This window comes from Triturus cristatus, chromosome 1_1 (genome assembly GCF_964204655.1).
Source record: "Triturus cristatus chromosome 1_1, aTriCri1.1, whole genome shotgun sequence".
NCBI classification, from domain to species: domain Eukaryota; kingdom Metazoa; phylum Chordata; class Amphibia; order Caudata; family Salamandridae; genus Triturus; species Triturus cristatus.
Genome location: NC_140579.1, coordinates 86395539 through 86414183, shown reverse-complemented (window position 1 = coordinate 86414183; position 18645 = coordinate 86395539). Strand labels below are relative to the sequence as shown.

The following is an 18645-nucleotide window of genomic DNA, read 5'->3' as shown; positions in this document are numbered from 1 at the left end:
TGTAGGTAACTGGAGACAGACATGTGATTATACACACACTGGGCTAAATTTTATATGGTGATCATGACAGTTGCAAATTTGATCAGCCCGATACATGCAGCCACTTGTCTGTGATTGTTGGTTGTTGTATTTGCTTTAACTCAGTTGGTCGCACATGAGTCATAAAATGAATGATTGCGAAGGACTATGCTCTTGCTCTGCTTCTGAGTTTTCTTGGTACCCTCCTCATGAATATTACCTTCTGTCCTTCTCCATGACTCTACAATATTGTTTCTGTTTTACACTCCCCAGGCCTTCTCTTCTTCTGCACAAAAGGCAAAAACCACCATAGAACTCTTGCTTATCTTACCGGACCGCTACAACCTGGCACCCAAAATTGACAGACGATCCAAGAAGAATGCAGATGCACCACCCAATTTGGCAATACAGTATCATTTTTCTTTTAAGGATCATTTTTTAGAAGTCCTTCATAATTTGTATTTACAATTTTTCAAACCTAGGTGACAGAACATTTATATATATAATACTATAATAACTTGGGTCTCTGGGGCTGACGGACTGTTTACAATGCATTTAACTTAACTGTGTCATACTCATTCCTACTTTTCCTTTCACAACAGATTGATGATGGTTGGCTGCTCTTCGCCCAAATTAACATTGTCTTTGTGTTGTGTTTGTCATCAAACCCATAACCCTCTTTCCCCAGGCTGTGTTATTTTTTGAGATGTGACTTAATTTACACCAATAATTAATCACATACTTGGTGGGGCGAATGTGGTGAAAACAACACCAACTCCCTGCAGGATTTTCAGTTCTATTACCTAAACAATAGCCCACACTGGCCCCATTTACCCACCCGCGCATAAAAAACTGATTGCTATTTTAGATATAGAAGAACATCATTTGTCAGCATCATAAATCTGGCATTGTGTTGCATAAACGCTTTACCTTGTCCCACTAACTCGTTATTTTTATATACATTTACTTGCATTTGATGAATAATCCTTCTGATTAATCCTACAGTTAGAGTTCACCTAGGTGGGAGTAGGACCTCGCTTCCGATTCCTTCCCTGTTAGTGTGCTAGCCTGCTACTACTACCACCACCATATGATGGCACCTTGGGAAATCATGAAGCCCTCGTGTCATCTATTCAGGTAACAGAACCTGTTGCAGACTGCAGAGACTAGGAGAGCAGTAGGACTAGGGTACAGCATAACTAACCGTTATACACTATAAGCAGATTTTAAAAACAGGGTGTGCTAAAAGGCAGTAGTGCAAAGTAAAACACCCAATAAATGATGTGAGGCATAAATAAAGTAAAATAAATATTTATTACCCTTTTTAAAAATATAATAGAACCCACCCCTTCCACCCAACACTTGCCCACCCCTCTCCCCAAACAAATCTCACCATCCCCAGCTAATGTCCAAAATGTCCAACAAAAAACTAGTCTAACCTGTCCCGGTCCCAACTTCCAGCATTCCCACCTTCTCCACCCACAACAAGTCCTACCCACCAAAACAAATGTTAAAAAGGGGGCTTAAAGAAGAGGGCACAAGACTTAGTTGGCCAGGAGATTTCTGAGGTGGCCCTCCATCTGCGCCTGCCTGACTTCCTTTGCGCCAGCCTCAGCAGGATGTGGCGTTCAAACATGCAGTCTGAAATTGAGGCGGGGCAGCAGTGATGGAACAACGGCAGGTGGCTGAGGCCCTTGACAGCTGCCTAATCCTCCTCCTCCTGGGCCACTGGTACTGTGCCCGTAAAGCCTGCAGCCTCTGCCTCCGCGATGCTATTTCCTGCCGAGATGGACCAACAGGACTTAGAGTTCTGGGGATTCCTCCCTACCTCCTTAGTATTTTGATGAGGCTGCATGCAGGTAATTTTGCCCAAGTGAGGTATGGAAGACATGGTGAATTAGTCCCACGCTTTCCGGTTAACAAAGGGGTACGGCAGGGGTGCGTCCTTTCACCTACTTTATTTTGTTTATTCATTAATGCACTGGTTGACCAACTCAGAAGGTCAGGGATAATGATGCCCCTAAGTTAGCGCCTGGTAAGGTTCCAGCAATGATGTATGCTGACGACACCCTTTTACTCTCAAAGTCGCCTATGTGAATCCAGCGGATTCTCAATAGTTTTCTTGTCTTCTGTAAAGCCAGGGAGTTGGAGATTAATACACAGAAGACCAAATTTATGGTATTCAATCCTGCCAACAAGTCTTGCTGTAACCCCTGTCTGAACGGCACCATGCTTGAAAGAGTGTCAGTCTTTGACTACATAGGTGTCACCTTGACAGAAAACCTGGAGTGGGGTCCGCAAATGGCCAAAGCAAGCCTCAAGCTTGCTTAGACCGTAGGAGGAATTGCAAAATTGTACAGAACTTCAATACACAAACCAGCCAGGCCAATAGCAGAAATCTATAAAGTGCAAGCAAGGGGTACTACATTATATGGGGAAGAACTATGGGGGCATTGCTCCGCTAGCAGCCTGAACAATGTAGAGAATAATTTCATGAGGCAGTTGTTAGGTCTCCCCACTACCACCCCCCTGACCCCCCAAACGCCTGGATCTGGGCATTAGGCCCATTAGGGCAGAGATCGCCCTTAGACCCGTAACTTTTTGGTGTAAATTGTGGGTGACCCCGGAACTGGCTGCCTATCGGTTTGAGCTTATAGAGCTGTTGAGTCTCCCGGGTATTAGTAACGTACCTTGGCTTGTATACATAAAGGATGTCTGTAACAGGCTGGGTAAAGCAGGTCTATGGTGCACTCCTGAAGAATCGTGCCTTTTAATCTCGCGTTCAGAATTAGTAAAATACTTCAGGAGGCATACATTTGCCGACATCCAGGAAAGCTCTTCCTCCGGCCGTCTGACAGCCGAATTTTTAAAAATCAAAGACGAGTACATTATGGAATCTTTCCTGGATGTCATCCAACCAATTCTGGCAAGGAAATTGTATGTACAGTTTAGATTTAAGACTCTACTGGTCTATGCTTTTTTGAATAAATGGTCCAAAACTCAATCTGGAGGATGCCCTGCCTGTAATTATAAGGAAGAAACAGAGCTACATGTCTTTTTTTCTGTCCTTCTAATTTCAATGTGGCGTATACGTTGGACTTTTTTAAATCAGTAATTACAGCCCTACAAACTGGTATTCTTTGTATTCTTTTTTGTCTTTGTATCTATTCCTTCATTTTTACCAGTTTTATCGATAATATCTCTTGAATTATGTTGTTAAACCTGTGACTGCTCTGTACTATATTATACGCCTAGGATCATGCCTTGGAAGAATCTAAAATGTGCTTTATTATTGTTAAATGTTTCAAACTGTACAGCTCTTTTTATTGGCACACTTTTTTAGTATATTTTCCTTTATATGAATCAACTGTATGGTTATGTATTATTTATGATCCATTTGTGTATATCCCTTTTGGAGAAATGTTATGATTATGTACTTTTGTGGTCCATGAGACCGAAATAAAGTTATGGAATGGAATGGGATGTAGCTTGCACACACCCACAATATAAACATTTGATCAGGCCTGTCACACAGACTATTGCAGAATAATAGACCATAAATGTGAAAGGCCTAGTAAACTCAGGAATGGTGCATTTCTGTGGTCTACGAGATGTGTTGTACTTTACTTTTACAAGCGTGGTTTCAGATACTGTTCTCCCAATACTAGTAAGTGCTGCTTGGCAAAGACCCTATTTGACTACTTGTACTTTCAACCTATTGGTAGACATAAGATCCAAATTGACAGTGTGCGCACAGCATGTGTAAGACCCAACCTAAGCTGATTTCATCACTTATGATGCCTACAACAAGTCGTAACGTTTAGAAAAACAAACAATACTTTATTTTTTAAATCTGTAAAATCACAAAAACGCTATCCTGAGTACCACTACACTATAAATACCTAACATGGTAATTCCTACACTACACTAAACTAAATCAACTACACTAACATCCTATCATCTAAACTTATACTAGATAACTATACTTTATACTACCTTACACATGCATCACAACAGCCCGCTAAAACATCAACCCTCAGCCCCCTATGCAACAATGAAACGTGAGACACACATACAAAATATCTAAATACAGACTAACTACAGCTAGCATACTAAACAAAGATAAATTATTTGTGTTTTTGTTTTCTTAAAATAGATTAAACAATTACTAAACATCAACCTCCCACGCACTACTTATAACTTAGCGACTTATCCTACAACTAATAGTAAGCACTAAAACAAACTATTACTACACTAATACTAAAAAATTTGTAAAACTACTATTATTCTATATATATTTAAAATGAGCACTTAAAACACAAACGTTGGAGATCAAGCTGGGGGGGGGGGCTCTAACCTCTGGTCCATTTGTTGTAAAGTATCCTGTAAGGATGCCACCATCCTTAATAGGGTGGCCAGCTGAAATTGAACCTTCGCCAGCTTTAGACTCAAGTCTTGCGGGCCCTTATCAAGTTTATCAACCCTGGTCAAAGGTTGAGCTACCACAATGTCTGAGGTTGCAGCAGCAGGTCCAGGTGGGGGAGCAGTGGAGGGTCCAGAGGGTAGAGCGGAGGAAGGTCCAGATGGGGGAGCAGTGGAAGGTTCAAAGGATGGAGCGGAGGAAAGTCCAGTTGGGGGAGCAGTGGAGAGTCCAGAAAAAGTTATACAATGAGAAATAAAGGATTTTCTCCTCATTGTGCCTCCCTTACGCCTCCCCTGCAGATGCGTCAGATTTATGATTTTACGTAGATGTGGGGCACTGCCAAATAGCCATGGATGTTGCTGGGAGCGCCCCCAGCAACACATTTATGGTAGTTGGACCTCCCTCACACCACACATGGGGTTGCATTTAATTTATAATCATTCCCAGATGTACAGGGTCTCTTAGATTTGTGAGTTTGTCTGCTTCAATGGTTGTTGCGTTGTGAGAACCACCGCAAGACCCATGAAATGTCACTTTTACACATTGTTCTGTGTGAAAGGTGCACATGTACACAAAGCGATGCAAAGCAACCTGAAAACACTTTTCATGGCCTTGTAATTGTGTGCCACTTTCACACATGACACTGCGTGACAGTGGCATAACATTTGTCTTGATGTTGGTGTTCCAACACAATAAACCATGGGAACAGACACACTCCCAGCTGTTTGAGAAATCATATGTCTGGGTATGCATCCAAACCTAATGTAGCCCCGTGTGGCATTATGGATGCACACGAATGTGAAATTGCCTTAAGTTTAGCATTTGGTAATTCAATGTTGGCTGCATTTCACGGCACACATAGTAAGTGATTATCAGGTCATTTTGAAGTATTTTAACAAAAAGGTGATCCTTCCTGCACACAATCATCCTTCACCACAAAGCAGAGACCCTTGCAGTATGGATAAAGGGTGCGTGCATTGGCGCTCGGGAGACACTTGCGCATCCTAAAGCATTTCCAGGTTTACAATTGCTTGGAAATTTGGAAATGCATCAGTGGACATGGGTGTTGCGTGTGAACACCCACAGCAACACCCATGTCATGCTCCTAACACGCAACATGTTGCATGAAATGGGCTGTAATTTATGAGCACAAGTAAAGACACTCTGCGTGGCTTTATGTGGAGAAGTGTGGCTCACTGGTTAGAGTAGGCAGACCTGGAAGCAGAGGTCAGCCTGGGACCAGGGTTCAATTCCCGGCTCGGCTGGGTCTTGAGTCCATAAATTGTCCATGGACTCGATAATTCTCGCTCCAGTGCATACTCGATTCATGGGTTCACACTCTGCGACTCTGGGCAATAGCTTGCTTAATCTCCACAATGGCCCCTCGCGGCGGGATGCCTGGCTTTCACCTTGTGGATACCCTGCTGGGTTATCTCACAGGGGAATACCAGGATGGGTTCCCTAAGCAAGCGCTTAGAGACCGGTTGGTGATTTGCGCTATATAAATATCTGCACATTTACATTTATGTGTGCTTGTCACTACATCCTATTTTCATGCAACACTGTGCGTGTTAGGAGCATGACATGGGTGTTGCTGTGCCTGTTCCTCCACAACACCCATGTCCACTAATGCCTTTAAAAATGTATGAGCAATTGTAAATCTGGAAATAAGTCAGAATGCTACGCCAACCCAGGGAAGGCGTAGCTAGGCGCAACGAGTCTATGGACTTGGTTTCCGAATGAGCGAGTACGATGACCGATTCAGACAGCCTTTCTGATTCTGATTGCCCGGAATGAAATGGCTGCTGGAATCAGTCTTTGGTGGCCCATAGCAGGCCGCCCTTCACCTGGGACCCTCTGAATTGGTTCCGTGGGGGTACCCATGGGCCCCCCCTTACCAACCATGCACAGTGTGGCATGCACCAAGGGGTGCCCGCCACAGGGTGCATGATTTTCCCCAACCACCCCTTTCTTCAATGGTAGCCTGTGTTCACGTTCAGAATGCACGCTCCCATTGTTTTAAATGGGAGTTAGACGAATCGTATCCGGATGCATATGGATGCATCGTACTCATTAATGTTAATGTTAACTGGTATTTGTATAGGGCATAATCAACGGCAGGTCTTGTAGCGCTTTGAAGAGAGTAGTCAGAACTACTAGCGGTACCATAACAGTGCAGGAACAGGGAGCTAAACGGTGTTTAAGGTTTCTCTAAACAGGACCATTTTGAGCTGCTTCCTGAACGGGAGGAGTGCGGGTTCCTTGTGAAGGTGTTCAGGCATTTGGTTCCATAGTTGTGGAACCAGGACAGAGAAAGCTCTGCCCCCTTTGGATGCAGTATTGCATCGTGGAAGGGCTAGGCGGCAGGCCTCAGAAGACCGCAGTATGCGGCCTGGAACATAGTTTTCGGCGTTCTTCGTTTAGTCGGACTTCACCAATCCGAGTCATACGGAAAGCATTCTGGAACCGATTCGGTTGGTATGCTTTCCGAACGAGAAACCACAGCTGCACTTTAACTGGTATTTTCAGTGGAGTTAAGAGGTTTTTAAACATGAAACAAAACAAACCATAGCTTCACTTATAATTCTTAGTTTTTTTATTCAATTTCTGTTATTTTTAAACATATTCCTCATATTCCACCTGTTTTTGCACCTCAACCCCATATATTATGTAAATTTACATTTGTTTTACACAACACAGCCCGGCAAACAAAGTTCCCGCTGTGCATAATATGAAAGGGAGCGAGCAGAACAGCCCTATATCCACCAAACTATGGCTGTGCTGCTGACACCCCCTCTGCTGGTGCACTCTCTTGTTGCCTTGGGCCAAGCTCACGTCTTTGAGGGATGCATGATTCCCAGCGCAGGTTTTGTACTGGTACTCTACTATGCAAAGTACTAAGCTCAGATATACTGGCAAACGTTGCCCACTCTGTATGTGTGCTGTACAGAAAACCTTTCTGCGACTTCGCTCCTGACTTGAAGAAATGCTAGTAGATAGGATTTTGCTTAAAAACCATGGACAGTTACATGCGCTGCCCGATGATAAAGCATGACACCCACCTGGGTGTGTGAGGGCTCTTGCTTCTGAGCAATCAGATCCCCCCATCTGCTTTCTCAGGTCCCCACTGGTCTTTCCCTCTTTCTTTTCTTGTGAGCTGACAGAAACTGCATACCCTACTGGACTACTGAACAAAAAGGTTAACATGTTTACAGATTCACAAACATCACATTAGTGTCAGTCAATAATCAATACATGAATGGATTAATAAATATGAAGTTCAAATCAATCAACATCATATAAGTAAGAGGAAGAATTATTATAAAGTTGATTCAAAAGGAACAGTTAACTAAAGCAGTTCTTCCATAAAGAGAGCACCCTACTCAAAGCTGTCTCGATAGACGACACAAGTATATCTGGATACGTTCTGCTCAATTTACACAATTCTACCATTTGCCAAACCTACACATCATTCCCACAAAATTCTCCATTCAGATTAAAACATAAAGATTGACCCCATCCCCCTGGGCCAAAGCAATAAAATGTGGGAAGAGCTGCATGGCCCTCATCCCAAAGCCTTATTAAGTCTCTGGGACACAATTCCCCAGGCCGACCTGCATAAGTAGGGGAGGGGGCATGCAAATCCATCCTCGAGCCTTCTTGGGCCTCGTCAATCTCATCCCCTGGGGCCAAAATCTAAAAGGAGGGGGGCGTGCAGCCCTCCCTCCCTTCACCTTAATAGGCCTTTGGGATCCCATCCCCTTTGGACAACTACAATAAAAAGTGGGGGTGGGGGCTGAAATTTCCTCCTTGAGCCTTCTTGGGCCCTAAGGACACCACCCACCAGGGCACCCATAGATTTCAAGTTGGGGGGCTGCTGAGAGAGCCCCTGAGGCCCAAGCCGGCTCCCCATATGGTGCAGGAGCCAGCATTGTTCCCACCTGGAGGGAGCAGCAATGCTTCCTTGTTCCCTCCGGGTGGGAGCAATATCTGTTTCCCTTCCTGCAGCATTGTCGGCAGATAAAAAGGACCCTGCTCCCACCTGGCAGCAGCATGTTGAAATCTCCCGATGCTTGGGAGTAGACATGCCTTCCCTGCCCGAAAATGCCCTGCTCTTTTTAAACATCGGGGGATGGAGTCCCTGGGGCACAAAATAGGTTTGGGGAGGGTTTCCCCATTCACACACCCTCCCCAATTAACTTATAATAAATGGCAGGCCGGCATTTTTTGATTTGTTTTGTGTATCGCAATACCACTGGAGTCCCACAGGGTCACAGAAAACGCCACTAATTATTTTTCTTTCTATGGCTACAGGGGGACCCTCTTGATCCCCTTCACAGGGACTATGGGCACAGGGTATGCCTACTCTGCCCCTTTATATTATTTATAATTTTAAACTTCAGGACAAATGAGTAAGTCCCTGAGTCCTATAATGGCTGCCAGGAACATTTTTCTCATGTTGCTGGCATTCAATCAAAGTGTTGCACACGCATGAGTTTGACTCTCAAGAGCTCAAATTGGCCTAAGGGAAAAAAAGCTCCCTAGGACAAACAAAAATCTCTATTTTTTAAACTGGGGTCGAGACAGTCAATCGTCCAGATATACAAATATTTTTTCACCTTCATTTTTCAATAACTAATCTATGGACCAAGATCTAGCTTCATGCTGAATTTGGTGTAATTCAGTTCCATAGATTTTGGAGAAGCACTGCCTAAAGAAGTCTATGGAAATGCATGGGAATTTTGTGTTTTGGGACCCCCATTTTTTCTAAACTCTTGCTTGACAGATCCTGAAACGATCTCTCTCTCGCTCCCTCTCTCTCTCTCTATCTCCAGCTGCTTGGGTGTTTATGAAATGATATTCTAGCTCCATTTTTAGAGAAAGAATTGCTGCCTTTACAAGTTGCAGGCTATTAAGGAGACCCAGGAGTTTGACAGGTGCAGCTGTGATGTAAATAGCTCAGCCCCAAGCTGCAGATCAAAACTATCACTGCAAGGATAGAACACTTGAACTTACCACAGTGTGCAGTCTACATGGCACACAACATCCTACACTAGCCAAGGAGTCAGGATACTCCAACAGATAGGGATAGGAGGCTCACACGTATGACATCCCACAGTCCAAGTGACTCACAACATAGGACCCTCACACGTATGATATCACACCGTCCACGTGACTCACAATGTGCTAAACAAGCTTAGGAGTCAGGATACTCCAACGCATAGGAATATGACACTTACACTCATGATATCACACAGTGCACATGACTCACAGCGTATCACACCAGGCTAGGAGTCAGGATACTGAAACGGATAGATATAGGACACGCACGCATATGATATCACATAGTCCATGTGATTCACAACATCCCATACCAGGCTAAGAGTCCTAATACTCCAACAGATAGGGATAGGACATGCACACTCATGATATCACACAGTCCACATGACTCACAATGTCCCACATCGGGCTAAGAGTCAGGATGCTCCAACATATAGGGATAGGACACGCACACATATGATGTCACACAGTCCACATGACCCACATTGACCCACACCAGGCTAGGAGTCAGGATATTCTAACAGATAGGGATAGGAAAATCACAAGTCTGATATCACATAGTCCATGTGACTCACAACGTTCCACACCGGAATAGGAGTCAGGATGCTCTAACTGAAAGGGATAGGACCCTTACACGTATGATATCACACAGTCCATGTGACTCATAACGTCCCACACCGGGATAGGAATCAGGATACTCCAACAGATAGGGGTACGACACGCACACTCATGATATCACATAGCCCACATAAATCACAGCATCCTACACACGCCTATGAGTCAGGATACTCCAACGGATAGGGATAGGACACACACTCACTCATGATATCACACAGTTAACGTGACTCACAACGTCCCACACTGGGCTACGAGTCAGGATGCTCCAACGTATAGGGATAGGACATGCACACGTATGATATCACACCGTCCACTTGACTCACAACATCCCACACCAGGCTAGGAGTCAGGATACTCTAACGGATAAGGATAGGACCCGCACATGTATGATGTCACACAGTCCACATGACTCACAATGTCCCACACTGGGCTAGGAGTCAGAATACTCTAACGAATAGGGATAGGACACGCACACATATGATATCACACAGTCCATGAGACTCACAAAGCCCCACACTGGGCTAGGAGTCAGGATACTCCAATGGATAGGGATAGGACACTTACACATGATATCACACAGTCTACGTGACTGACAACGTTCCACACCAGGCTAGAAGTCAGGATACTCTAATGGAAGGGTATAGGACCCTTACACATATGATATCACACAGTCCACGTGACTCACAACATCCCACACCAGGCTAGGAGTCAGGATACTGTAACAGATAGGGATAGGACACTCACACATATGATATCACACAGTCTACATGACTCACAACGTCCTACACCAGGCTAGGAGTTAGGATACAACAATAGATAGGAATATGACCCTTACACGTATGATATCACACAGTCCATGTGATTCACAATGTCCCACACTAGGCTAGGAGTCAAGATGCTCTAACGGATAGGACCCTTACATGTATGATATTACACAGTCCACGTGACCCACAGCATCCCACTCCGGGCTAGGAGTCAAGATGCTTTAACGGATAGGATTATGACCCTTACACGTATGATATCACACAGTCCACGTGACTCACAACATCCCACACCGGTCTAGGAGACAGGATGCTCTAACTGAAAGGGATAGGACCCTTACACATATGATATTTCACAGTCCACGTGACTCACAACGTCCCACACCAGGCTAGGGGTCAGGATACTCTAAGGCATAGGACCCTTACACGTATGATTTCACACAGTCCAAGTGACTCACAACATCCCACACCAGGCTAGGACTAAGGATACTCCAATGGATAGGGATAGGTCATTCACACGTATGATATCACACAGTCCACGTGACTCAAAACATCCCACACTAGGCTAGGAGTCAGGATACTCTAACGGATAGGGATAGGAGACACATAAGTATGATATCACACAGTCCACATGATTCACAACGTACCACAACAGGCTAGGAGTCAGGATGCTCCAACGGATATGGATAGGACATGCACACATATGATATCACACAGTCCACATGACTCACAACATCCCACACCAGGCTAGGAGTCAGTATACTCCAACGAATAGAGAAAGGACACGCACATGTATGAAATCAGACAGTCCACGTCACTCACAACGTCCCACATCAGGCTAGGAGTCAGGATGCTCCTACTGATAAGGATAAGAGCTTTTCGCCATGCATGTGACTCACAACATCCACCACCAGGCAAGGAGTGAGGACAGAATACCACAGGAATGCCCTAAAAGGGAGCAGTCATTCACCAGTCTGTGTTTTCACATGCAGGTGTGCACAAATCAATTTTTTAGAGCAGACGAGAACAATATCCTTCGACTGTGAAGGGATGGCAGGGCGCTACGTCATGATCAGTAGTGCAACAGCGTATCAATATCTGGTCCTTTGTGAGGTACAAGTCTTCGCGGCACCCAAACCAGGTGAGTCCTATACTGCATGAGGGAAGGGATGACCACTGGTAGTAATGATGGGCTATGGTGAAGAGGAGAGGGGTGCAATCACATCAGATCCCATAGCTCAGCTCCTGATAGAGGCCAGACATCACTTCCAATGCCCGCTGCCCCTTCAGTCTGAGAGGCCCTGTCCCACTCCCAGCTGAGAGGCCCTGTTACATCTCATTCTACAGCTGAATGGGCCTGCCTAGGCTACCCTTCCACCTATATGTCCTCACTGAGACCGGGCCTCACTTCTTATAACTATTGTCCCTCCCATTTGAGAGGTGCTATCTTACATCTGTTGTCTTGGTACCTCTCCCTCATTGCTAAATCCCTTTGCCACTCAGCTTATTATAGCTCTTCCTTTTAGCTGTGGGGCTTGGCCACACTCCCTCTGCTCCTCCTAGCTTCGAGGCACTCTTTCACTTCTCTTACTGCCTCTACATCCCAGGTAGAGGCAGTATCATTCCAGTGCCCATCTGATGGGTCTGCCTCACCTGTCATTCTACCTCCACATGCTAGTTGAAGGGCTCTGCCTAGCTTCTGATTCTACCTCCAACTCCTAGCTATGCACCTTCCTCACTTCTCCTACTACATTTACCTCCCAGCTAAAAGGGCCTGCCTCACTTCTTCATCTACCTCTACCCCAGCTGAGGGGCCCTGTCTCACTTCTTCATCTACCTCTACCCCAGCTCAGAGACCCTGCCTCACTTTGTCATCTACCTCTACCCCAGCTGAGAGGCCCTGCCTCACTTCTTCATCTACTTCTACCCTGGCTGAGAGACCCTGCCTCACTTCTTCATCTACCTCTGACCCCAGCTGAGAGGCCCTGCCTCACTTCTTCATCTACCTCTATCCCCAGCTGAGAGGCCCTGCCTCCCTTCATCTCCCTCTACACCCAGCTGGAAGGCCCTGACTCACTTCTTAACCTACCTACATCCCCAGCTGAGAGGCCCTGCCTCACTTATTCATCTACCTCTACCCCCAGCCGAGAGGCCACGCCTCACTTCTTAATCTACCTCTACCCCGGCTGAGAGTCCCTGCCTCACTTCTTGATCTACATCTACCCTGGTTGAGACGCCCTGCCTCACTTCTTCATCTACTTCTACCCCAGCTGAGAGGACCTGCCTCACTTCTTAATCGCCCTCTTCCCCAGCTGAGAGGCTCTGTCTCACTTCTTCATCTACTTCTATCCCAGCTGCGAGGCCCTGCCTCACTTTTTAATCTACCTTCACCCCGGCTCACAGTCACTGCCTCACTTCGTCATTTACCTCTACCCCAGCTGAGAGGCTATGCCTCACTTCTTCATCTACCTATACCACAGCTGAGAGGCCCTGCCTCCCTTGTTCATATACAGCTACCCTCAGCTGAGATGCCCTGCCTCAGTCCTTCATTTACCTCTACCATCGCTGGGAGGCCCTGCCTCCCTTGTTAATCTACCTTTTGCCCTCAAGCTTAGAGGCCCTGACTCACTTCTTCTTCTACCTCTACCAAGGCTGAGAGGCAGTGAACAATTCTTCATCTACCTTTACCCCAGCTGAGGGGCCCTGCCTCACTTCTTCACCTACCTTTACCCTAGCTGAGAGGCCCTGCCTCAATACTTCATCTACCTCTACCCCGGCTGAGAGACCCTGCCTCACTTCTTGATCTACCTCTACCCCGGCTGAGAGTCCCTGCCTCACTTCTTGATCTACCTCTACCGTATCTGAGAGGCCCTGCCTCAATACTTCATCTACTTCTACCCCCAGCTGAGAAGCCCTGCCTCACTTCTTCATTTACATCTACCCCTAGCTGAGAGGCCCTCCTCACTTCTTCATTTACATATGCCCCTAGCTGAGAGGCCCTGCCTCACTTCTCCATCTTCCTCTACCCGCAACAGAGAGGCCCTGCCTCACTTGTTTATCTCTCTGTTGCCTTATCCAGTGAAGATCATAGAGCGACCGGTCAGTAGAACACTCTCCCAGTTTCTTGAAGCCAGTGAGAAATTGGATGATGTGCAATTTGGCTTTCGCCCAGGACATGGGACAGAGACTGCCTTAGTGACCATATTGGATGATCTTCGAATGCGGGCGGACAGGGGACAATCAGCAATTCTGATTTTATTGGACCTGTCCGCCGCATTTGACACGGTAAATCACGAGGTACTACTGGCCAGGCTCGCTGGAGCGGGAGTAGGAGGACCGGCACTGGAGTGGATACCTCTCTGATAGGCAACAGGTGGTTGCTCTTCCCCCGTACCAATCACTGTTCATGAAGGTCCAGCATGGTGTGCCTCAGGGGTCTGCCATCAGTCCTATCTTATTTAATATCTATATGAGGCCTCTGGTTGCTGTCATCAAATCACATAACATAAGTCTTGTCTATGCTGATGACACCCAGTTGATTTTATCTTTAGAAGGCCACCAGTCACTCTCGCTGGAAACATTTCATGACTGTCTGCAAGATGCCGCATTATGGCTACAAAATTATTTACAATTTAATTTGGAAAAAGCCGAGATCCTGTGTTGCTCACCCGGGAAGGTTCCACTCCCATTACCCACTGGGTTTTGGCCACTCCCAGTGTCAGCTCCACTGATTCCCGCTAAGGCAGTACGTAATCTGGGAGTCAGTTTTGACTGTAATCTGAGTCTAGAGTTTCAAGTAAATAAGATAGCCGGAAAATGCTTTGCCCTGATTAGAGTGCTCCGAAGGATCCTCCCATTGCTTCCTAAGCAGACTAGACCATTGGTAGTTAGGAGTATCATTTTGAGTCGACTGCATTACTGCAACGCATTGTTTCTGGAGTCTCCTAAACAGCAGATAGGAAGACTCCAGAGTATCCAGTCGATGGCGGCCAAGCTAGCTTTAATGAGACCACGTCAATCATCGGCATCTCAGGCTCTCTCCGAGCTTCATTGGCTCACAGTTATGCAGAGGATACAGTTCAAGTCGCTATGCATAGTTTTTAAGGCTCTGCATGGCTCTGGGCCCAAGCCATTACAAAGTAGATTTGAGTGGTATGTCCCCTCGCATAACTTCTGGTCATCTTCGGCTAAACTGGTAAGAGTGCCCAGGCTCAGAAGAGTTAGATCAGGAGGAAGGGCCTTCAGCATTGCAGCAGCCTCGGCTTGGAACAAACTCCCAGCCGAACTTAGGCAGATGGAAAAATCTGCTGTCAGTTAGAAAGAAGCTGAAGACTTGGCTCTTTCCTAGTGTATACGTTTATGCTTCTGATCCTTTGCCCTTCATTATACTCAGAGTTAGCTGGTTCTCACGTGTTCAAGCACCAGGATACCTGTAGGGTCACAGTGCGCTTTATAAATGGTGATTACAATTACAATTACAATCTACCTCTGCCCCAGCTCAGAGGCCCTGCCTCACATTTTCATCTACCTCTACCTCCCGCTGAGAGGCCCTGTCTCATTTCTTCATCTTCCTTTACCCCCAGCAGAGAGGCCCTGCCTCACTTCTTTATCTACCTCTACAGAAGCTCAGAGGCCCTGCCTCACTTCTTTATCTACCTCTACCGAAGCTCAGAGGCCCTGCCTCACTTTTTCATCTACCTCTAACCCCCTGAGAGGCCCTGCCTCACTGCTTCACCAACATCTACTCTAGCTGAGAGATCCTGCCTTCCTTCTCCGTTTACATCCACCCCTAGCTGAGAGGCCCTGCCTCACTTCTTCATCTTCCTCTACCCCAGCTCAGAAGCTCTACCTCACTTTTTCATCTACCTCTACTCCCCACTGAGAAGCCCTGCCTCACTTCTTAATCTACCTCCACCCCGGTTTACAGGCCCTGCCTCACTTCTTCACCTACCTCTACCCCTGCCGAGGGGCCCTGCCTCACTTCTTCACCTACCTCTACCCTAGCTGAGAGGCCCTGCCTCACTTCTTAATCTACCTCTACCCTAGCTGAGAGACGCTGCGTCACTTCTTAATCGACCTCTACCCCGGCTGAGAGGCCCTGCCTCACTTCATCTACTTCAACCCCAGCTGAGCGGTCCTGCCTCACTTCTTAATCTACCTCTACCCCAGCTGAGAGGCCTTGCCTCACTTCCTAATCTACCTTTACACTTGCTGAGAGACACTGCCTCACTTTGACATCTACCTCTACCCCATCTGAGAGGCCCTGCCTCACTTCTTCATCTACCTCTACGACAGTTGAGAGGCCCTGCCTCACTTGTTCATGTGCCTCTACCCCAGCTGGGAAGCCATGCCTCACTTCTTCATCTACCTCTACCCCCAGCTGAGAGACCCTGCCTCACTGCTTCACCTACCTCTACCCAAGCTGAGCGGCCCTGCCTCCCTTTTTCATTTACAGGTACCCTCAGATGAAAGGCCCTGCCTCAATCACTAATTTACCTCTACCCTCGCTGAGAGGCCCTGCCTCACTTCTTAATCTACCTCTAGGGTAGCTGAGAGGCCCTGCCTCACTCCTTAATCTACCTCCACCCCTGTTTATAGGCCCTGCCTCACTTCTTCACCTACCTCTACCCTAGCTGAGAGGCCCTGCCTCACTTCTTCATTTACTTCTACCCCGGCTGAGAGGCCCTGCCTCACTTCTCCATCTACTTCTACCCCAGCTGAGAGGCCCTGCCTCACTTCTTAATCTACCTTTACCCTGGCTGAGAGACCTTGCCTCACTTCTTGATCTACCTCCACCCCTGCTCACAGGCCCTGCCTCACTACTTAACCTACCTCTACCCCAGCTGTGAGGCCCTGCCTCACTTCTTAATCTACCTCCACCCCTGCTCACAGGCAGTGCCTCACTTCTTCATCTACCTCTACCCCCGCTGAGATGCCCTGCCTCACTGCTTAGCCTACCTCTACCCTAGCTGAGCAGCCCTGCCTCCCTTCTTCATTTACAGCTACCCTCAGCTGAGAGGCCCTGCCTCAGTCCTTCATTTACCTCTACTCTCGCTGAGAGGCCCTGCCTCACTTGTTAATCTACCTCTGCCCAAAGCCTAGAGGCCTGGCCTCACTTCTTCTTCTACCACTACCACAGCTGAGGGGCCCTGCCTCACTTCTTCACCTACCTCTACCCTAGCTTAGAGGCCCTGCCTCACAACTTCATCTACCTCTACCTCCAGCTGAGAGGCCATGCCTCACTTCTTCATCTACCACTACCCCGGCTGAAAGACCCTGTCTCACTTCTTGATTAACCTCTACCCTAGCTGAGAGGCCTTGCCTCACTTCTTCATTTACATCTACCCCTAGCTGAGAGACCCGGCCTCACTTCTTCTTTTACATCTACCCCTAGCTGAGAGGCCCTGCCTCACTTCTTCATCTTCCTCTACCCCCAATTTAGAGGCCCTGCCTCACTTCTTTGTCTACCTCTACCCCAGCTCAGAGGCCCTGCCTCACTTTTTCATCTACCTCTACCCCCCGCTGAGATGCTCTGCCTCAGTCCTTCACTTACCTCTACCCTAGTTGAGAGGCACTGCCTCACTTCTTAATCTACCTCTACCCCCAGCAGAGAGGCCCTGCCTCAGTCCTTCATTTACGTCTACCCTCGCTGAGAGGCCCTGCCTCACTTGTTAATCTACCTCTGCCCCAAGCTTAGAGGCCCTGCCTCACTTCTTCATCTACCTCTACCACAGCTGAGGGGCCCTGCCTCACTTCTTCACCTACCTCTACCCTAGCCTAGTGACCCTGCCTCAAAACCTCATCTACCTCTACCTCCAACTGAGAGGCCATGACTCACTTCTTCATACTACAACTACCCCGTCTGATAGACCCTGCCTCACTTCTGGATTTACCTCTACCTCCAGCTGAGAAGCCCTGCCTCCCTTCTTCATTTACATCTACCCGTAACAGAGAGGCCCTGCCTCACTTCTTTATCTACCTCTGCCCCAGCTCAGAGGCCCTGCCTCACTTTTTCATATACCTCTATCCCCCGCTGTGAGGCCCTGCCTCACTTCTTCATCTTCCTCAACCCCCAGAAGAGAGGCCCTGCCTCGCTTCTTTATCTACCTCTACCCTAGCTGAGAAGCCCTGTCTCACTTCTTCATCTTTCTCTACCCCCACTTTAGAGGCCCTGCCTCACTTCTGTATCTACCTCTATCCCCCGCTGAGATTCTCTGCCTCAGTCCTTCACTTACCTCTACCCTAGTTGAGAGGCCCTGCCTCACTTGTTAATTTACCTCTACCCGAAGCTGAAAGCCCCTGCCTCACTTCTTAATCTACCTTCACGGTAGCTGTGAGGCCCTGCCACACTTCTGAGTCTACCTCTACCACGGTTTATAGGCCCTGCCTCACTTTTTCATCTACCTCTACCCCCCGCTGAGATGCCCTGCCTCAGTCCTTACTTACCTCTACCCTAGTTGAGAGGCCCTGCCTCACTTGTTAATCTACCTCTACCCCAAACTGAAAGGCCCTGCCTCACTTCTTAATCTACCTCTACGGTAGCTGAGAGGCCCTGCCTCACTTCTTAATCTACCTCTACCCCCAGCAGAGAGGCCCTGCCTCAGTCCTTCATTTACGTCTACCCTCGCTGAGAGGCCCTGCCTCACTTGTTAATCTACCTCTGCCCCAAGCTTAACGGCCCTGCCTCACTTCTTCACCTACCTCTACCCTAGCTTAGTGGCCCTGCCTCAAAACTTCATCTACCTCCAACTGAGAGGCCATGAC

At 47.3% G+C, this 18645-nt stretch overlaps 1 protein-coding gene across 1 annotated transcript in view; it reads left to right on the top strand.

The window, feature by feature from the left end:
* LOC146869545 (uncharacterized) overlaps positions 1 to 18645 on the top strand; it is a 144681-nt gene that overhangs the window by 78024 nt on the left and 48012 nt on the right. Inside the window, exon 7 of the mRNA XM_085654201.1 lies at positions 11874 to 12022. Within this exon, the coding sequence (XP_085510327.1) occupies positions 11874 to 12022 (149 nt within the window). The remainder of the gene's footprint in view (positions 1 to 11873; positions 12023 to 18645) is intronic.